Raw genomic sequence first — 22,657 nt, 5'->3', positions numbered from 1 at the left:
TGGTCCTTCCATCCTGGTTAGCTGTGCCACCAGGATGGACAAAAAAAAGGTATTTTCTCCTTCGGGAGACATCAGGGGCCACAGCTTTACAGTGGGTAATAGGAGTGGGAGAGAGCTCCCGCACCCTAGAGGATAACTTTAACTGCCTCCCATGCAGCCAGGCTCCTCCCCTCCTATACCCCGCCTCCAGGCCAAGGACCCCGGTTTTTCTAGGGTGCTGGCAGGAGCCAGATGCACCCAAAAGAGGTTCTGCTATATAGCATCCAAAACTTAAAACAAGTGTCAGAGCAGCAGCGCTGGGGGTCTGAATAGACCCCTGCACTGCTGGCTCCAACACCCTTGTCCGGCGCTGCATCGCCACCCGCGGGTGGGGACCTGCAGCGGCCCCCAGGCACTGGGGAGCCTGCAGCCACAGCCGGACGCCGGGAACCACAGGCGCCCCCTTCACAACAGCCGGGACGCACTGTGAGTAATACACGCTCCCCGCCGGGAGCGTGTGCGATAGCGCAGCGAGGCGCACTGAGTGGCTGCTACAGCCGGCGAGGGGTGACCGCCGGCTGTGCTAGCAAGCGGCCGGCTCGCCGCCCGTCCCGCTGGCCCACCAGGGAGATTAGTTTGTGGGCAGCAGCGCTGGTATGCGGGGCTGCTCGACGCACGCCGGATCCCCGCCATTTTACCAGCGCTGCATGAGGACACCTTCCCTGGGGCCATTTGCTAGCAGGGGGATGTGGCTCCCCCCACATCAGCCCCTCCTCCGCGGACAGTAGGCAGGGAACTGTGCTTGGCGCACAGAGAGTTCCCGCCACTGACATCCCTTCCTGTCTGCCTGGCTGCACATGAGGAGGGACACGGAGAAGCTCCAGTGCCACCCGGGGTTCCACTCTTTCACTGCCAGGAGGCTTGGGCAAGTCCCCCCTGTACCTCTCCTGCGGGACACAGGTCACAGTTACTGAGTGCTCCAGTCAGCCATAGCTGCTGCAAGAGCCTAGTGCCATTTGCCTTCTATTTGCATTGTATGCCTATGTATGCTTGCTGTATATGTGTACTTATTAACCCAATAGCTGCTGCAGTGTATTTGGTGTCATTTTGTACTTAGCCCTCCTGTACTTACAGTAGTTATGCCCAACAAGGGCAAGTCCAAGAAGGGGGACGCCCCAGCATTGCTGTCATGCACAGCCTGTAATGCGGGCCTATCTTCCCTGGACTATGTACAGGACGGCCTATGCGCAAGCTGCTACAATGCGCAGGCGCTGCCCACGCCTACGGCCTCTTCTCAGGAGCCTGCTTGGGCCTCATCCCTTGTGCAGATGATGGCGCAGCTAGTTGATAAAGTCTCAGCTGCGCTGCCCCAGAGGCCCGTGCCGTCCTCATCGGCGACGGGTGCAACCCCCCCAGCATTGGATGCCCAGTGGGAGGGTTCATTGCCCGCAGATAGACGCAGGTCTTTAGTTAAAAGACCGGCGGCACTCCGGCCCCTCCTCATGCATGATTCAGATGATGATGAGGAGGAGCAAGACGATCAAGATGACGACTATGTGGAGGAGGCCGTCGATGACGCCATTGACGTCACCGCTGACATAGGGGATGCCTGTGTTAGAGAGGACCCCCCGTCTCATAGAGAGGATCCCCCGTCTCGCCTTGATGTACCAGGCCTGATTACAGCGGATAAGAAGGTCCTTCTAATAGACGACTACGCTGATCCGCCTGCGGAGTCGGGCCCTATATTTAAGCGCCCTAAACGCTCCTTAAGTCTATTTCCCAAGTCAGATAATCTTGACATGGTCATTAAGGAAGCTTGGGAGGTCCCTAATAGGAGGTTTGTCATTCACAAAGTTTCTCCTACCTCTATCCTCTCCCCTAGGAGGACAGGACCCCCTGGGAGACAGCCCCCAGGGTAGACGCTCATGTGGCAAAACTGGTGAAAGCCTCTCTGTTGCCAATCCCTACAGCGTCTCTTAAGGATCAGGCGGATAGGAAGTTGGAAAACTTCCTGAAGCTTATCTACACCACGGCTGGAGCAGCCGGCAGGCCTGCCCTGGCGTCAGCCTGGGTGGCTATGGCCCTAACTAAATGGACTACTGTCCTCACAGCAGGGGTGTCTGAGGGGGCCCCAGCAGAAACTCTACTACCGACTATAGAGTTGATACATCAGGCTGCCCTCTACTTAGGCGAGGCAGCTCTTGATTCCGCTACGCTCTCCTCCAGGGTGTCAGCTTCAGCAGTGGCCGCTCGCAATTAGAACCTATGTAGCAGAGATTACTCATTGCTCCTGACTGTGGGTTATTAATAGTAATCATTATCTCAAAAGCAGGTTCACTTTACTTCAAATCAATGTCCTCGAACTGAGGGCGGTCTTCCGAGCTCTTTGCCTGGCAGAACCCTGGCTGAGGGGTCATCGGGTGCAGGTCCAGTCGGATAATGCGACCACGGTGGCTTATATCAACCACCAGGGTGGCACCCGCAGCCGGGCAATGGTGGAAACATCCCGCATCTTTCAGTGGGCGGAGAAGAAGATTCCTGCTCTATCAGCGGTCTTTATCCCAGGAGTCCAGAATTGGGAAACGGACTTCCTAAGCCGTCAAACACTGAATGCCGGCGAATGGTCCCTCCATCAGGAGGTGTTCCAGATGCTGGTACCTCGGTGGGGCTTACCCGAAGTGGACCTGATGGCCTCTCAACACAACCACAAGGTTCCCCTTTACGGATCCAGGGCTCGCGACCCGGCCGCCATCTTGGTGGACGCCCTGTCCGCTCCGTGGCCGTTCAGGCTGATGTACGCCTTCCCACCATTCTCCCTTCTATTGCGACTGATTCGCAAGCTGAAGGCGGAGGGGGGCACATTGATCCTGGTGGCCCCGCATTGGCCCAGACGAGTTTGGTTCTCAGATCTTCAGGCTCTGTCCGTGGCCCCCCCGATTCGTCTGCCATTGCGCCCGGACCTTCTCTCTCAGGGTCCGTGTTTGCATCCAGAACTGAGGCGCCTGGCTTTGACGTGGTGGCTATTGAAACCTCCCTCTTGAGATCTAGGGGGTTTAATGCGTGAGTAATCTCCACCATGCTTAGAGCGAGGAAGGCTTCCTCGGCGAGGGCTTATCATCGTGTTTGGAGGGCCTACTTTATTTGGTGTAGGACTCGCCACTTCAATCCTAAGTCTTACCGCCTGGCTCGGATTCTATCTTTCTTACAGAAGGGCCTGGAGGCTGGATTGCGCTTATCTACCTTGAAGGTTCAAGTCTCGGCTTTGTCCATCTTGTTTCGCCGAAGATTAGCACTTTTGTGGGATGTCCGCACATTCCTGCAGGGGGTTTTGCACATCCAGCCTCCCTTTGTTCCCCCGGTTGCTCCTTGAGACCTTTCACTTGTGCTATCTGCGCTTCAGAAACCACCATTCGAGCCTTTGCGGTCAGTGGACCTGTGTTGGCTCACCTGGAAAACGGTTTTCTTATTGGCAATAGCATCAGCTCGGAGGGTGTCCAATCTGTCTGCCCTGTCTTGTAAGTCCCCTTTCCTGGTTTTACATAATGACCGGGCGGTCCTTCGTACCGTCCCTTCTCACTTACCAAAGGTGGTGTCCAGTTTCCATGTTAACCAGGAAATCGTGGTTCCGGCCTTTCAGGGGTCAGATGCGTCTCCGGATCAATCCTCCTTGGATGTTGTCCGGGCGTTGCGCATCTATGTGCACCGTTCTCGGTCCTTTCGCAAATCGCACTCTCTCTTTGTGCTGTATGGCTTTCAAAAGCGTGGATGGCCTGCCGCTAAACAGACTATTGCCTGCTGGCTTCGTTCTGTTATCAGGCAGGCATACCTGGGCGCCTCCCTTCCGGTTCCGGATGGTATCCGGGCACATTCCACCAGGTCTGTGGGGGCGTCTTGGGCTGTTCGGGGCGGTGCAACAGCTGAGCAAATTTGCAGAGCTGCGACATGGTCGTCAGCTGCTACTTTCTTGCGTTTTTATGCTTTTGATACGTTTGAGTGTGTTGGCTGCGGCACAGGCGCGTCCCCACCCATAGGTGGCTGCTTTAGGACGTCCCACTGTAAAGCTGTGGCCCCTGATGTCTCCCGAAGGAGGAAATGAGATTTATGTCTTACCTGGTAAATCTCTTTCTTCGAGGACATCAGGGGCCACAGGGATCACTCCCTACCGCACCTGCTTCAGTTACGTTAAAGTTACGTTTCACTGGTTATATTACTCCTCTGTTGAGGGTACTAACATGTTTCAGAATGTGTCTCTGTGTGGTGCTTCTCTTCCTTCTCTCTTGTCTCCTGCCATGGCTTGTTAAAAAAACCCGAGGTCATTGGCCTGGAGGCGGGGTATAGGAGGGGAGGAGCCTGGCTGCCTAGGAGGCAATTAAAGTTATCCTCTAGGGTGCTGGAGCTCTCTCCCACTCCTATTACCCACTGTAAAGCTGTGGCCCCTGATGTCCTCAAAGAAAGAGATTTACCAGGTAAGACATAAATCTCATTTTTGTAAGAACTTACTGTTCAGTTCCCTTTCTCTGGGGCCATCCAGATTTCTGACATAGTTCCTGTCAGTGTTTTATGGTTTGCTTACATTTTATGTGGTTCATGCATTATGCTGTGTAGTGTTTTCCTAGTGGCCTCTTTTCTAGTTGAACTGAAAGTCTTCTGGGATGCAGCAGGGGAGGCGCCTGTGTTTTAAAGATACAGCATAGGAGCCTTAACTGCTCTGGACCCTCTACATCCCATGGTTAGCTGTGCCACCAGGATGGACTCAAACAGTAAATTCTTAAAAAAAAAAATTTTCCCCAAACTAGTGTCTCATCCCCACAGGCACATCTGTGCTAATCGGTGGCACCATCAGACAGTAGGATTTGCCTCGATAAAAGCCTTTTTAAATGAGCCAATGAGTGGAATAGATCTCCGAGACTAGTACTGTTCCAGAAAGGGACATGCTGCTGAAAGTGGTATACCACACAAAGTGGTATTTTCTGCATCAGGAGGTGACTGGTAGCCCCACCCTTCTCCCCTTTCTTTACATTAGCTATAAACTGCCACTGTCTCAGCCCTGCAGTCTTGTGGCTGCTGTGTAATATTCATATCTACCAATAGGGTTAGAGCTACTTTAGTGTTGCCATGGCAAATAACACTACTGACGGGTATAGCATAACTAGAGCTCTACTATGAAGAATAGCATTAATGGAGGAAGAGGTCACTATGGTGCAGGCAGATGTTTCCTAGAAGCATTAGTGCTGGGCCCCCTCCAAAATGTTGCCCTGGGGACCATAATGTTTTAGCTGCACGTCTGTGATGGATTATACCTTGTCCTGAAGTCTGCACAGATGATATAGAGCATTGGTCTTCAAACTGTGGCCCTCCAGATGTTGTGAAACTACACATCCCAGCATGCCTTGCCACAGTTTTGCTATAAGGGAGTGTTAAAACTGTGGCAAGGCATGCTGGGATTTGTAGTTTCACAACATCTGGAGGGCCGCAGTTTGAAGACCCATGATATAGAGATACAGAGACCTCTTTGGGAATCATACAAGGTCAAAGGCACAATGCTTTCACGCAGGTCAAGAAAAGCAGTGTGGTACCTTTTTGTCTCCATGATTCCTTATTATGGGATGAATTATCCGTGCCTTGGCTTTGTACTGCTGCTTTCTGTATAAAGAGAAAAATAACTTTTTTTTTTTTTTTTACATTTATATGCTGGCTCTCACTCCTTGGGATTTTTTTTTACTTCAATGAGGATTTATAGACGTGTAGATGTAATCATTTATCTAGTACCATGGGTCCTAGTCCTCATCCCACCACCATCTGACCAGCAGCTCTGAGCCATGTGACCTCAGCCCACAATTGCACAGAAGCCAGCAACAAGCGTGGAAAGTAAGGCTGCTACTGAAGGGGTTGGGTCCTGTAGACAGACGCTTAGAATGCTAGCTGTATATTTGCATTTGGGATGTCTGTATTCCGGCATCGGAATTCCGACGGGTGCATGATTTCGGGCAACGGTATTTTGACTGTTTTGGAGTTTAAACACCAATTACATCCCTACTTCAGTGGGAATGTTACAGCTCCCGCCCCCCCCTGCAATCTGGCCCTTATTGTGAATAGCCCCTATATAATATAAGTCACGTTTTAATTTCTGTTTTCCCTTATTTTTTTTCTCTAGGCCCTCGTGCACAGAAGAAACAAAAACAGGTAAAAAAAATATTTTTGTTTTAAAGTGAATTGAGAAGAACGACCACTATATCTTATCTTGGTAAATGATAGGTGCAGCATCTCACTGGAGAACATTGGCCATGAGAGATCACTCAGTGGCAAATCGCTATGCAGTGCTGTGTGCTGAGTGATTACCCTATGTGTGTAGGCCCTAATAGTTTATATTCAAGGATTTTTAAAACATGTAGTGGGATCAATTCTCGAAATAGAGCAATAGACAATAGTGATGAGGTTGAGAAAGGGTTATCGTTTCCCTCAAATCCATAACTATGACTGTCTGTTTCTCAAATACTGTATTTAGTGTAAGATTCCAGAGTATATATATATATATATATATATATATATATATGGGGGCGGGGTGGGTGTGACCTTTTTTCTGTGCTAGTAATGGGGCAGCGCTTCTATGGTGCCTTGCTGTTAATAGAGGTACAGAAGATAAGGACAAGACAGGAAAGAAAGCAGAAGTGCGCCCAATGTTGTTTTTCCACCACAGAAAATACACAATGATAAAAATCTGTTTTTATTCAAGTTGTTAATACATAGAGTTTTGCTTCAATATGCAAAACAAAATTTCATAAAATCATATAGATCCAACACCAGAAAGTAGTTGTACAGAATCGACCCTACGCGTTTCGTCCGTTAGGACTTCCTCAGGGGTGATCTGGATCTAGGTGGTGAAACATGTACCATAAGTCAATTAAATGTTTACTACAGTACCTCAATGTTATACGAGGTCAAACTGACCACTAGAAGAGGAAACAAGACAAAGAAGGGGGTTTGGAGAAAGGAGGGAGGGATGTAAAAAAGTCCAGAAAGTTATGGGCCCCATACATCAGCAACTAATTGTGACCATCCTGAGATCTGGAGACGATTGCCACAATTAATTTTAGATGTGTGGGCTCCCCCTTTTGGCAATCCCAATCAAAAATTAATAGGGATCGCCAATCGATTGCTTAATCAGATTTTTTTTTTTTTTTTTTAACATCAATATTTTATTGAAATTTTTTGATGGGGGGTTACAGAATAAAGTAAAACAAGGGGGGAGGGAACAGGGGGGGACAAGGTGGGGGGAGGGTACATAGACTCTGTACATAAGTAAGCAGACAAGAAATATCGTCATACGGTACACAATGAGAATTTAGTAGACCTAAACAGAAACATCAGGTAAAGTATTTAACCATAATAGTAATGTAAGCTATATCTATATTTGCCAAATAAATCTAGCAGTAAAATAATTAGATAAACATTAAGTACGTAACGCAACCACACAAGCAGATCGTAGAGTGGAGAATTAAGGGATCAAGGAGAGTCTGTAGATTCTGCTTGCATCTCGTTAAGGTTGAATTGAAGGGGGTCACATTGGGGTGATTTGGGAATGTGCGATGTACCTGCTCCAATAGTAACATATTCATGCCAAAGCAACCAGTGAGCCATTGAAGCAGATGCAGAGCCAGAGTGGGAAGAATATTGTGTTTCCATGGTGAAGTTAAAGTTAATTTTCTGAGTAACTTTTAAAAGTAGAGGAGGGGTGGGTTGTTTCCAGCACTGGGCCAGGGTTGCGCGGGCCGCAATGAATATATGGCCTAGAACATAGCGTTTATTAGGTAAGACCGTGTCAGGGAAGATATTAAATAAGGCTATTAATGGAGTGGGTAATAGTGCTGTGTCTAAGACCTGATTTGCTGGGTCAAATACTTCCTTCCAAAACACAGTGAGAAGGGGGCAAGACCAGAATATATGGTATATGTGACCGACATTACCACATTGTCTCCAACAGAACTTGGAACATGTGGGTCTGTGCATTTGACTTAGGGGAATTTGGAATGTCTATCCATGTTCTATACCAAAATGTAACGTCCCCTTTCGAGTTTGGTAGGTTAAGGCGGGAATAGATATGTGAATCAAAGTTACTAGGTGTACTATTAGAAGTATAGGCAGTATTCCACCAGTGGCAAATTTGAAAATAATGTAGTAGTTCAGATTTGGGGAGAGAGAATTTCTGCTGAAGGGCAGAGAAAGGGAGGATATGCTGGCCTTCCAAAATATCACGTAGTTTTGAAATACCTAGTGTGGTCCATCTGGCAAGGTGTAAATTGGGTATTAGTTTGGATATTGATTTCAATGAAATTAGTGGGAGTTGAGATATGGGGTGGGGGAGTCTAGAGATCAATGCATCCCAGGTTGCAATGGAGGCCCTAGTGGTTGGGAGAAGTGAGGAGAGATCAGGACGGAATTGTTTAGGTATTCTAAACAGATCATCGATTGAAATCGTTGCATGCGATATCTCAGGGTCCACCCACCTTGATTCTGAGTGCGCTTCGAAGAAAGTTTTTATCTGGGCCAGTTTGCAGGCATCATGGTATAAACCTAGGTCTGGGAGGTTCAATCCACCTTTGGCTCTAGGTCATCCTAGAGCGAGCCAGTTTAGGGGGACCTGAGGACCAGATATATTTGAGCATAATAGAGTTACATTTGGCAAGCTCTCTTTCGGGAAAGTGTAGGGGATCGTGCGGAAGAGATACATGAGTTTAGGTAATAGGGACATTGTAAAGGCAGCCATGCGTCCCATCCATGAGATATCGAACGCAAGCCAGGATTTGGAAAGCGTTTCTAATGAACTAAGAAGGGGTGGTAGGTTAAGCTCGAAGACCTTCCCAGTGTCTGATGGGATATTTATACCCAGGTAGCGTACAGACACTTTCTGCCAGTTATAGGGAAATTTAGAGGACAGAATTGGGTATGAATCAGCAAACTTAATGGGTAGGGTATCAGTTTTTGTGGTGTTTAATCTGTAGTATGAGGCTTTACTAAAACTGTCGAGAATGTCGTGTAGATGGGGTAATGTACGTAAGGGATCAGAAACAAAAAGTTAAATATCATCCGCAAAGAGACTTAGCTTATGCGATGAGGATCCTGACTGGAGACCGGGAAGATCAGGGTCAGCACGAATTTTGGAGGCAAGGGGTTCAATAGATAGCACAAATATTAGTGGGGAGAGGGGACAGCCCTGCCTTGTTCCATTGGAAATGGGAAACTGATCTGAGAGAAAGCCATTGCTGAACACCCGGGCCGTGGGGGTACTATATAATGCCAAAATAGATGACATAATCTGATTCGGAAACCCAAATTTAGAGAGGACAGCCTGCATATACTCACAGTTTAAGCGGTAAAGGCCTTCTCCGTGTCTAAAGACAACAGCAGAAGGCCCTGATCATCCATGAGAGAGTCAATTAAATTAAACACTCGACGTGTTTTATCAGACGACTGCCTCCCTGGGACAAACCCCGTCTGGTCCGGGTGCACCAGCATAGGCAAATAATTTTTAATTCTGAGAGCTATAAGTTTTGCGAACAATTTAGTATCGCCGTTCAGCAGAGCTATCGGACGATAGTTCTGGCAGTGGACTGGATCTTTTCCTGGTTTGGTTAGGGTTATTATTTGTGCTTCCAGCATTTCCTTGGGGAGGGAACCTAAAGATGTGATAGCATTGAAAAGATCAGTCAGATAGGGTGTGAGGGTTTCGCGGTAAGTGATGTAAAAATTATTGATGAACCTGTCGGGGCCCGGGGCTTTGCCCCTAGGTAGGGATTTAACAGCAGCATCTACTTCAGACGGAGACCAGGGGGCATTTAGGACTTCTAATTGATCATTGGATAAGGAAGGCAAGTTTACTCCTTCTAGGAAAGAGGAGATAGACACTTTGGAGGGTTGGGGGGTGTCTGGGTCTAGAGAGAGGTTATATAGTTGAGAGTAATATTTAGCAAACTGGTTAGAGATATCCTTTGGGTTTAGAAGTTTCTCCTTAGATGGGGAATGTATGAGCTTAATCCTATTCTTGGCATGCTGCATTCTCAGTTTACGTGCTAACATTTTCCCAGATTTATTCCCTGGTAGGTAGAATTTTGTACGGAGTCTGTTCAAGGCCAACTGAGTTTGGGCCAGGAGCATTTTCTGCAATTGACTACGAGCTTCTGAAAGCTCTTTCCTTAGGGCAGCAGAAGGGGAGGATTGGTTCTTGCAATCTAAATCCTTAATTTTATTTTCTAAGTCTGTTTGTCTTTGAATGTTTCGTTTCTTGAGGGCAGCCCCGGCCTGAATAGCCGCACCCCTAGTAACCGCCTTGAATGCACACCAATGTGTGAATGTAGACGTGTCTTGCGGGGTATTGTTAGCGAAGTACGAAGAAATGCTGTCCGAAATAATTTTATTGGGCAACGGGTCAGTTAGGAGATGGGGAGCTAAGCGCCAAGGTCTGGAAGGAATATTGAAGTTATTTAACTACCATTTCCACAGTATCGGGGCGTGGTCAGACCAGGTGATGGGGAGGATGTCTATGTCTTTGGAGTGTTGTAGAGTCCATTTGTCACATAAGAGCATGTCAATTCTAGAGTATGAATTGTGGACGTTTGAAAAAAAAGGTATATTCGCGGCCCTATGGGTTATGAGTTCTCCAGATGTCATATAGGTCGAATTCAGTTAGTATATTGCGAAATGCTAAGGAAGGTCCAGGGGGGGAGGTAGCCTAGTCGTGAAAGGTTTGTTAGATTTATCTAGATATGGGTTTAATACCAAGTTGAAATCTCCCATTATTAGTAGTGACCCTTTGGCTACTTTGCGAATTAGAAGAAATAATTTACGTAAAAAGGGGATCTGGTTAGAATTAGGGGCATATACTGAGACCAGGGTAACAAGTTTGTCATCTAGCAGTCCAGTCAGGATTAAATAACGCCCATTTTTGTCCGCAGTGAGGGAGTGTTGGACAAACGTCACTTTATTGCTGAAAAGAATGGCAACACCATTACGTTTAACCTGACCACTAGCATAAAATCCCAGAGGATATCTGTTATCTCTAAATATAGGGGGGTTTACGGAGGTAAAGTGAGTCTCCTGTAGAGCGATCACGTCTCCCCTCTGCTTATGAAAGAAAGTGAGGGCAAGTTTGCGTTTGTTGGTGGAGTTCAGTCCCTTGACATTCAAGGAAAGGATCTTAGTCGTCATAAAACCATATGGACAAAATGTTGGGTGAAAAGGTCAACAAATAGCATAACGTTTATATGATATGTAAGGTGTACATATTTTTGAGGTACAAGACAGAGTCTAGTGTGAGGGGGAGGACTGTAACTTAGGGGGAGAATAGGGAACAAATTGAAAAGGAAAGGGAAAATACTAAACCAAAACGGTCCATTATATCGGACCGACATGACTACTGCAGGGAGGTAAGGGGAGACAAATGCAGTAGTACGGGAGAAGGTGGGGGCTCTATAGGTGGCCTAGTGCCACCGCCCATGTAGGCCCAATAAGAGAATTGCTTAGTGAATAACACATCTACAAACCAGTGCATAACTTGAAAAATATTGTATGAACATTAACGTAACCTGTCATTTAGCAGAGAGCTAGCACAAAACAGTTTTATCATAAGGATAGTAGCAAAAGGCATGTTATACTTAAACAGACAATAAGCCTAATAAACAAACGGCTGTTATACTTAGCCAAGGGGTCAAACTCCAGGATGTGAGGAGACAGGGATTGTCCAGATAAAGGACACATGGCTTATATACCCCGAAGGGGTAGTGTAATAGTCACTCAAGTGTCCCCCCATTCCGCACGGGGAGCGGAACTCCGTTTAGGCGTGGGTGGGTGTTTTACCGTAATGTCCCATTCTGAAAGGAGCTTGAGTCCTGCATCAAGTGACGAGATGGTGTGTGTGGAGTCTTCATGGGTAATCAAAAGCTTCACAGGGAAACCCCAACGGTAGGGGATTTCGTTGGCTCGTAGTGCAGTAGTAATCGGGGCTAGTGCTCTTCTTTTGGCTAACGTCATTGCAGATAAGTCTGGAAAAATCTGTAGGCCTCCCAATGTACCCGTCTCCCTGGCCGATCTTTCAGCCCTCAAGATGCGCTCCTTGGTGGTGACGAAGTGTACGCGGAGGAGGGTGTCTCTAGGGAGATCAGACGAGACTGAGCGAGGTCTTGGGAGCCGGTGGACACGGTTGATCAAGAGGTCTCTTTCTTCTACGGAAGGCAGCAGTTTGCGGAACAGCGTGGTGACATAACCCTCCAGTTCAGGGTTGGATACGGAGTCTGGAATCCCCCTGAATTTTTTTGTTGTTCCTCCTAGATCTGTCCTCGAGATCTGCCATCTTGTTTTTAACTGCTTCAATTTCAGCCTGTTGTTGGTCATAGGAGGAGAGGAGGTCATTATGGGAGGTCACCAGCTCCTCCATTTTCCTCTCAAGGTGATCTGTTCGGTCCCCAACAGCAATTACATCGGTCTTGACTTCCCGAATCGCAGTTGTTAAGTCTCTGGTCACGTCAGATTTGAAGGTGGACAGTATCTGACAGAGTAGCCCAGCTGTGAGTGGGGTGTCTGGGGCACAATCGGCACCTGCCATTAAGAAAGACAGGCCAAAGCTGCGTGCTGGGGTGTCAGCTGCTAGCGCTGCCACAGAGGTACCCGGAGATGTTCCCAGGGCCTGCGTGGTCCTCCTAGCAGGAAAAGAGACCCGAGGGGTAGAAACCTCTTTAGATTTCTTAGGGGACATGATAGAGATTTTCAGTGGAGTTTGGAAACAGTGTCAGACAGGACTTCACACACTAGTATAATGGAATGGAGCCTGTTTGTGAAATGAGCATGAGATTACGGGTCACATGGGCGGTGACATTGCAGGGCGTAGTGCAGAGCTGGGCAACACCGGCCCTCCAGATGTTAATGAACTACACATGCCAGGATGCTTTGCATTAGTTTTGCTATGTGGCCATGCTGAAACCGATGCAAGGCATGCTGGGATGTGTAGTTCATCAACATCTGGAGGGCCGGTGTTGCCCAGCCCTGGCGTAGTGTCACATCATAATGGATTACGCCATCAGATCTTGGGTAGAGGTGAAGATGTCTTCTGGGGCAACCAGAGGGTTTGCGAAAAGTAGCCCACTATTGTGGAAGGAGCTAACAGGGGGGCTACCACAGCTGCTAGTAAGAATAACGAGCTGGTTGGGGCTTCCTGGGGAGTGAAGCTCTGATTCAGATCCAAAAGAGCTCTGCTGGGCCACAGAAGCAACAGGAGGATGGGTTACAGGTGGGGCAATAGACAGCCCAGTCTGGATGCCACAGGTTGTTGTGCGGCACAGGGCTCTGGGCAGGCAATGAGAGGCTGACCCCTGCCAGACCTGCTAAGCAGGGCGTCAGCCTATACCAGTGGGGGACCTCATCTACCCTCCAGTCAGCACTAAGTGCAGGGAGAGAGGCTTTTGGTAATGTCCAGCCTGCTCAGGGGCAACCCAGGGGTCGCCAAGGTTCAAAGGCCTCAGAGTAGATGTAGGGAGGAATATAGATGATATGGGGGCCGTGGGTCCCGCTGATCCCCCAGGGCAGAGAAGGGCAATCTCTCTAGAGGGCTCCTGGGGCACCCAACAGAGGCTGGTGAAGGCCCAGGTGCAGGGGGCGCACGCAGCGGCAGGAGCCGAGGGGGGATCACATCCAAGATGGCCGCCGCTGTAACAGGCAGCCGGAGCTGACAGGGCCTGCAGGCACTTACCCCTCTCTCCAGGGACAGCCGGCACCCCTAAATCTGGTCACAGGTATCAGCGGGGACAGGATCAGGGGAGAGGAGGCGGCAGATGCAAAAATCGCGGCTCCAAACGCCCGTGTTTCCTCCGTCCGCGGCACGGAGCTCAGATCCCGGCTGGCCACTCTAATTGAGGTCCCGGCTTCGGAGGTGGGCAAGGCCGCAACCCGCAGAGACGCTTCCCCACGTCTCCCGGCTCCGCAGCGCACATCCACCGGCGCCCCAGGTCAGCGTCAGGAAGGTACAGGCGGTGGGGAGGCTGAGGGGTGGCAGAAAATATAATAAAAAGCCACTAAAACGGAGTGTGGGTAGGAGCGCAGGGAAATTGCTGCTGCTCGGTTCTTCAGCTAGGCCACGCCCCCCTTAATCAGATTTTTAAACATGTTTAATAATCTGGTATTATCTGCGGATCTTTTTTATATGTGTGGGCATTCCCAATTCGTCTTCTTCATCTATTTACATTATGAACAGCTGAAATGACAATCGATTGGGCAATTTCCAGATATGAAGATGCAATCTTTAGATGGAAAAATCTGCCGATCACTGAAATAAATCTGTAATGTGTGGGCAAGTCAAATAGATTGTATAATCCATTTATCTGGCCAAAAAATCCCTGAATCTGGAAATCCATTAATTGTGATTGCTGATGTATGGGGCCCATTAGTTGGGATTCAATGTCCCAAAATAGATGTATTTAAAAGCATATTACATACCTAATCCGGTCTAAAAAGGGTGAGCTGTAGCTCTCAGAAAATTCATTTAAAAACACGTTGTGTTATAAAAGGCTGATAAAATCAGGCTCTGGATCGGACACCTTGTCAAACAGAAGTATTAAGCTCCATAGTAACCTATAAACAAGTGTAGTCACAATAAGCCCATATTTATGATCTTGGGGGACTTAAAATAAATGATACAAAAATGTAAATATAAATAAATAACAAATAGATATACCAGAAGTCAAAACCAATAGAGCAGAAGAAATGGACACTCAGAGGTGAATATCACTAAAAACAACTGTTTTAGACAGGGTAAATCCCAACCAAGCTTTCAATGGAACGTTCTGGAAATAATGGTACATTATTCGTAATTCATGACTCGTTAAGATAGTTATACAAACATCATCAGACTTTGAGCGACAATGTGCACATAATTACATATAAGTGAACATTAAGACCATGATATCAGTAGTACTATTGGGTGCAGAAGCAATATATACAAACTGTGCAAAAAATATTACAAGTTGTGCATAGTTTAACAGAGTGACATATAGATAGAACAGCAAAATTCCACAAGTAGAAACAAAATCCATACAGCATTTAAGATATGGGACCAATTAAGTGCAACCTACCGGTAATCCTGGAAAGATCTGTGTCCCCAGTTGAAAGCAGCATGATCCCATACCAAACTGCAGGGGTTTAAATACCCTTTTCCTATAAGATATCACTTCCTGCGTCATAACACTGGGACACAGGGTATACGTGTAATTTAGAAACTAAGATCCCAACACTGGATGAAAGGAAAAGATAATAAGCTTAAATAAAGTGAAAAAGAAAAAATTCGGGTAGTGCAAAAGAGAAAAAGGTAAGAGTACGCTCTGAGTTAGATCTGTGGAACGCATTTCCGGTAATATATTGTGACAAGGAATTACAGAAAGACATACACTTGATCAAGATGAAGTCTTGGTCTTTATTTTTGGAGCAGGTCACGGCATACAAGGTACACAGCATAGGTAAGTATAGTTACAGCAAGGAGCATATAGTTAATCATACCATAGTTCAAACTCTTCAGAATGCTTCAGAGGACCCTATCGTAGTCCACAGCCCGGCAAATCAACTATTCCACTATCAAGAGCAATGACCTCCTGCCTTGAAAACACTTTTATTAGGAAGCCACATGTGCTGCTAATCAGCCCAACCTTGATCAAGTCAAATCTACATGGTGGAAAAAACATCAGAAACCGGCCACAATTGGATACATAAATCCGGACAGAATTGAATACTCCCTATGTCAAACTGGGTTCCTGCATGACATAATGATCTATTCAGCCAGAATAGCAGCCCTCCAAGAATACTTCCCAGTCACAGCGTAGCTTGATCTATATGTTTTAGTGTATGTAAACGACGCACCCTAGCTCCCAGTTCTGCAATATCTCCAATTGAGGACACCTGACAGGGACGGAGATGCACACACACACCACCTTCTCAGCATGACAGAGCCCTGGCTCCCAGCAGCACAGCTATCCTCACCCTACACGGTGTTGTGTTGACAAACTCCTCCATCTTAACAGTCCCTCTCTCTTCAGTGTGGGTGAGCGCTTACCTCCAAGCGTTAACCTTTCCAAGGAGTCTGCCGTTGCAGGGTGTTGTCTCACCCTCTGTCCTAGCCGGCTCTGTCTTTCTGAGTCTTCACTAATGCATTACTGGAAGGAGATGTAGCCCTGTTGAACATGCTGGGACATTCCAGGACCACAGCATCCTCACAAAGATGCATCAGTGCAGAGAGACAGAACTGGCTAGTACAGAAGATGGGACATCACCCAACGGCAGCAGGCTGTTTTGAAAGGTGAAGCCGCCTACAGGAATCTGGAATTCACCACACCCCACTCACACACAGAGTCTCCTTTTGACACCTCTAGCTCCTTTGTGAGTAGCGACTGCCCCTTTCCTCCTATATTCCAGCCCTGGTGTCTGCCATTTTAACAGGCATTTAACTAATCTTATTTGACAGCGTATGTGAAATATTTCATAAGCTGTGTACACACTGTGTAATATATTGCTGAGATGGTTGCTGATGAAAGGAGACTGTGCCGGGGAAGCCTCAGGGGGAAATAGCTGGTCGCAGGAGCATGCACCGTATGTACACAGCTATATACAGTATTTTGGAACTCAACCAGTAATAATCAAAGAGAGCAAATAATGCTGAGAAGGTCATTCACATAGCATAATACGGTTTATAAAATGTAGACACATATTAGACCTATACATATATATACTTTTTATATACAGTATTATGCTATGCAATTTACCTTTTTAAGTGATCTCAAGATTCTTCTGAAAAGAGGCTTCCTAACTAGTCTGAGTGGCTGATTCCGCTGTTTATTTTTGTGCTTTCTTATATCTAATAATATCTAGCTAATCATACAATTTTTCTTAACATTTAAGTGAATGTGTTCAGTCAGGACAAGAACAGCCAATGGTGGGCAAACACTGAATACAATTATTGGTGGAATTCTGTGTGGAACATTGAAGCTTAATGCACATTGGAGGAGTGTGCACAATTTTACAGCCAAATTTAGAATGACATAAATAGCGTACAGAACAAAAGAAAAAACAGCGCCAGTTCGGAGATATAAAATAAAATATTTTACTTATTAATAATAATAATACAGTTTGCACAAATCACCGGGTGGTAAATCTAAAAAAGAAGCATATCATGCATTCATATAATCATAAAATTCCACATAAACACTTCAAACTAAATCTAACTTTGGGATAGATTCTCTGAGCTTCAAAAGAGATAAAATAGAGAGTGATAAACAGCCAGCCAATCAGCTCCTAGCTGCTATGTCACAGACTGTGTTTGAAAAATGTCAGGTAGGAGCTGATTGGCTGGCTGTTTATCACTCTCCATTTTATCACTTTTGAAGCTTAGAGAATCTGGCCCTTTATGAGGTAGTGTTTAAGTTATTTTGTTAGTCGCAAGAAAACAGCAGTTATTAGTTCTCCTTGTGTTAGTTATTAGTAAGTCCAAGTCTGTAGCTCCATTGGAAATGTATGGAATGATTAGAGGTAAGTAGCCAATTGGTTAGCTCTCCCATGGCTATATGATAGTTGATTATGGATAGGTCAGATGTCAACAGAATGCATGATTAGTAGCTTGAAAAACTCGCAATTAATAAGCAGTCAAATGAATATGCGGTGCAGTATTAATTAATGAGCTCCTGTGAGCTCTAACAAGACAGCCTCACTTTAGCTGCAATGCTTCCTTTCATCCAAAACGTGGCAGCCCAGCTGCTGGTGCCTAGCCAAAGTATGCAGCCCTTCAGGGTTCTTCCACGGGACGGTGAGCGGGCGGTGATGTAATCGGCAGGGGTGCAAAGAGTCCTTTAAGCCTTTCTCCGCATTGTTTACCGGCGGCTTCCTCAGAAAGGTATAACACGGAACAGCCTTGAAGGTGGTGCTAATCTGTTGGCTCCTGACAGTTTCAGCAGTCAGACTCTCGAGTGTTAGGTAATGAGGGAGATTAATGTATAAAACATCTGGCTGTAAAACCCGGCACTTCTGATTGTGTTGATACTGAAAACTGAAAAAGGCAATGATTGTATTGGCTGTGTTTTGCAGTTTTTATAAAGCCCTTTAGCTTAACTAAGTCTTGGCTTGGCATTTGCAGAACTGTATCCACCATGGGAAAGCACATGTGCCATCACAGGATCCACTAATTTTTAGGGATATTGCCAATAAAGCTGATGTATACCATGTTTTGTTGCACTTCCATACTATAATCTATGAATTAAATTAATACCTGCTTTTTTTTGTTACTTTTAAGGATTCCTCTGTCACTCTGAACTGGACTTGTATTGGTAAGGTTTTGTGATTTTTATGTGATTAAATATATTTTGATATGCCAGTGGTATGTGTATTGTTGTTTTTCTTTAAATTGTTAAAAATACGTTTTTTCAGTGTTAAGTATAGTTTACCAAAAATACTTTAATGTGTATTTTTTTCATTATATGTCAGTATAGAGTCAGTAAGAAATCATTAGAGAAACGAGATCCCAACGTAGCCTCAACGGTAGCATCTAATAATAAACACAAACTCAAATGCATACTGGCTAATGCAAGAAGCTTAGCAGGAAAAATTGGGGAACTAGAAGCTATGGCCACTAGGGACGACTATGACATTATTGGTATAAAAGAAAGATGGTGTAATGAGTCACACGATTGGGCGCTAAGCATGGAGGGATATACACTCTACAGGAAAGACAGGGAAAATAGAAGGGGCGGGGGGGGTGTGCCTTTATGTAAAAAAGGACTTAACATCTTGTGGGCAAATTATGATCTCAGATACAGAAGAAGATAACTCGGAGGCCGTGTGGGCAGAGATAACTGATAAAAATAAAAAACCCAATAATAAAATTTTAATAGGGGTATGCTACAGACCGCCAAACGTGAACGATAGGGACGAGTCTCTACTCCTAAACCAAATCAAAAAATCATCAGATCAGGGGCATGTACTAATAATGGGGGATTTTAATTTACCAGATATTGACTGGAAAAATGAGACATGTAAATCATCTAAAAGCAGTGGGTTCCTAAGCTTGCTCAAGGATCAGTTTATCAATCAAACGGTAGATGCTCCAACTCGTAATGGGGCACTATTGGACTTAGTATTAACAAATAACATAGATTTAGTTTCAAACACCAGAGTAACACCTAGGGAACAGTGACCACAACATGGTCTCACTGGAAATCAACTTCCGAAAACCTCAATATAATAGGGTAGGGAACTGGCTGTGTAATAGAGAACAAAGAGTGGTTGTGAACAGCGCAGTATCAACTATGATACCAGTTCTAAGTGGAGTGCCACAGGGTTCGGTACTGGGGCCCATCTTGTTTAACATTTATATTAACGATATCGGGATGGGGATTCTCAGCGATGTATCCATCTTTGCTGATGACACAAAACTGAGTAGAGTTATTGAATCAACAGAGGATGTGAACATACTTCAAAATGATCTTAACAAACTAGATGAGTGGGCTAAAAAGTGGAAGATGAGGTTCAATGTGGATAAATGCAAGGTTATGCATCTCGGGAGACGTAACCAGTGTGCAAGTTACAACCTAAGCGGGGAGGCATTAGGTACTTCAGCACTTGAAAAGGATCTAGGAGTCCATATAGATAATAAGCTGGGGTGCAGTGTTCAATGTCACATTGCAACAAAAAAGGCCAACAGAATTCTAGCATGTATTAAAAGGGGCATGGAAACTAGGGACTCAAAAGTAATTATGCCACTGTACAAGGCATTGGTTAGACCACACCTTGAATATGGAGTACAGTTCTGGGCCCCACACTATAAAAAGGACATCATGGAATTGGAAAAAACCCAAAGAAGAGCAACAAAGCTTATTAGGGGAATGGAGAATTTAAGCTATGAGGAGAGATTAAGCAAGCTAGGACTATTTACACTAGAGAAGAGACGTTTAAGGGGGGACATGCTCAACATGTACAAATATATCAGGGGCAAATATAAGGAACTCTCAAGCACCCTTTTTACTGCAAGAAAGGAATCTAGGAAACGAGGGCACGAATTTAGATTAGAGGAAAGAAAATTTCGTTCCCTCAAAAGAAAAAATTTCTTTACGGTCAGAGCAGTCAAACTTTGGAACTCTCTTCCTGGAGAGGTGGTGTTGGCAGATACAATAAATACGTTCAAAATAAGGTTGGACAAGCATTTATTGGATAAAAATATCCAGGGGTACTAATAAGAACCATATTCCTTCTTTTACAAGGGATAAGCTATTAAAACGTAGGTTGAACTAGATGGACGCAAGTCTTTATTCAGCCTTAACTACTATGTAACTATGTCAGTAGCCATTTTTGATCTAGTGGCAGTTTCTGTTATCCCTTCTTATCAGCATGTACCGTGTCCATCACACCAATACCTCTTTCACCGCGCACAATTAACTCAGGTCGACCCGGGTCACTGTGCTATGTGAAAGGACCTTTTGAAAAATTCCGGGTCCAGCAACCCGGTAATCCGACCCGGGTGAAAAAAAGGGTGTGACCTGGGTCCCGTTCACTTCTATGGAGGAGGCAGCAACGTCTCCTGGGTGCACCCTCCTCCCCGCCTGATGCACTGTCGCTCCGCACACCAGATGATTTCAGCGACCCTGCAACAAGCTGGGTCACCTTGAGCCCCAGTCAGCGCAAATACCGGGTTGCACCCAGGACGGACCCGTATCCTAATTGCGGGTGCAACCCAGCATTTTCGATGTGAAAGCAGCATAATACCCCTTTTACACTGCACAAATAACCTGGGTCCGACCTGGGTTGTTGCCGGGTTGACCCGGGTCACTGTGCGGTGTGAAAGGACCTTTTGAAATATCCTGGGTCTAGGTTAAAAGAAGGATTTTACCTGGGTCGGACCCGGATTGCTAGGCAGTGTGAATGTGTAACCTGGGTTGAGCGACCTGGGTCCCATTCACTTCTATGAAGAAGCCAGCAGCGTCACCTTAGTGCTGCCTCCTCCCCAGCCCCCTCCTGATGTGCCACCACTCTGACTCTCAGATGACGTCAGCAATAAGCTGGGTCGCTGTGAGCCGCAGTTAGCGCAGATGTTGGGTCGCACCCGTGTCCAAAACCTGGGTGCGGCCATGCATTTGCGATGTGAAAGCGGTAATATCTGAGTTACACAGCAATGCGACATGGCTTCCACATTCTACCTATCTTTATGTTATTGACCACTATGCTGATTAATGATAGTCTTGCCATTTTCTTCAGTTGCCTTATGATTAGAGTTGCTATACATCCCAGATATTCTGGGATTGTATCAGAATTGGGGGATGCACAAATAGCCTTGTTTTGCAGAGCTCCTCCTGGGGAAGTCAGGCTGCAGGTACTTGGGGGTCGGCATACGTACTGAATAGTGCAAAAGGTGTAAGATGCTCTGCGTGTTGGATGTGGATGTCATGTGACCATGGTCCCCAGCGGCTGCACATCTTTGCCTGCCTGCCTGCCTGCCAGCCACTGCACATTGGCACTTTATACATGGTGTTGGTCTGGAAGAATTATTCCTGCCACCGACCCACTCCTCAGACTGCAGGATCCTGAGTCTAGAGAATGCACGGCTGATCTGACTTTAACTAGTCTGTGAAAATGACACACATTCACTGAGCAAAGTCATCATATATTATTATACAGTGCCTGATTTAGTACCGCTTGTTAAGCAGTTGCCATTTGCTGCTTATTGAGCAACTTAATGCCGGCTGAATGCCCGCCCGCTCCTGCTGCCGAATCCCCTCGGTACCATGAAAGCCGTAGGGGAGAGAAATAATTTGACAGTCACCAAGCATCAAATGATGGTATATACTGACTTTTATTTCCATCTGTGTCCACCGAACACAGGGCAAGCACTGACATCATGTGCTGTCAGCCCCCCACTACCGGCAGGCATCGACCCGTCTGCGTTCCCAGGGGTACACCCAGCATTTTTATGGGGACTGCTGCTCCTGGGCCGAAGCTATTTACTGCCGGCGTTTTCACATGCACACATGCGCAGACCCCCCCACCATCGGATCGGGTCCGAATTTGGCCCCTTCCGAGCCAACAAGAATCAGACCCATAGTCCGATTATATTTTACTTGAACTTTGCTCTGAGTTATAACATAACTCTGAGTCTGTCAATTAGTAATGATTATTTATCAAACACCTAAGTGCTGTGCGCAATACTCAATAGTGTGTGTACATATATATGTAGTGCCGCTACGCTGTGGAGTAAGTGTATTTATTACTGACAAGTCGCCTGGAGTGCTAAACTCCCCCCCTCTGCTGTGCTATATATATTTATATCTATCTATCTATCTATCTATCTATATATATATATATATATATATATATATATATATATATATATATATATATATATATATATATATATATTCTGCTTGAAAACGATGCCTGCGTAGCATCGAAACGCAGCAAATAAAAGCTATTTCTTTACCTACCGCCATCGTGCATATTTGGAGTGCCGCACCTACACTGGGATTCTACATGCATCTATAGTGCGGGCACCCAGAACGTATACGCTAAGGAGGCAGTGCCGGGCATTTGGATATATATATATATATATATATATATATATATATATAAAAGATAGCAGGTCAGGCACTCCCAACAATGATGAAAACTGCGTCCG

At 46.0% G+C, this 22,657-nt stretch overlaps 1 protein-coding gene across 7 annotated transcripts in view; it reads left to right on the top strand.

Annotated features, from left to right (window-relative positions):
* The window catches only part of LOC146060320 (uncharacterized), a 267,579-nt gene that overhangs the window by 206,134 nt on the left and 38,788 nt on the right, over window positions 1-22,657 (top strand). For all 7 annotated transcript variants that reach the window (XM_083173388.1, XM_083173389.1, XM_083173387.1 and 4 more), the window contains exons 4-5: window positions 6,134-6,162; window positions 18,290-18,323. In XM_083173388.1, coding sequence (XP_083029514.1) covers window positions 6,134-6,162; window positions 18,290-18,323 — 63 coding nt within the window. The remainder of the gene's footprint in view (window positions 1-6,133; window positions 6,163-18,289; window positions 18,324-22,657) is intronic.

The sequence above is a fragment of the Crinia signifera genome, chromosome 2 (genome assembly GCF_055691185.1).
Source record: "Crinia signifera chromosome 2, ASM5569118v1, whole genome shotgun sequence".
NCBI classification, from domain to species: domain Eukaryota; kingdom Metazoa; phylum Chordata; class Amphibia; order Anura; family Myobatrachidae; genus Crinia; species Crinia signifera.
This window is presented reverse-complemented; position numbering and strand designations above follow the sequence as displayed.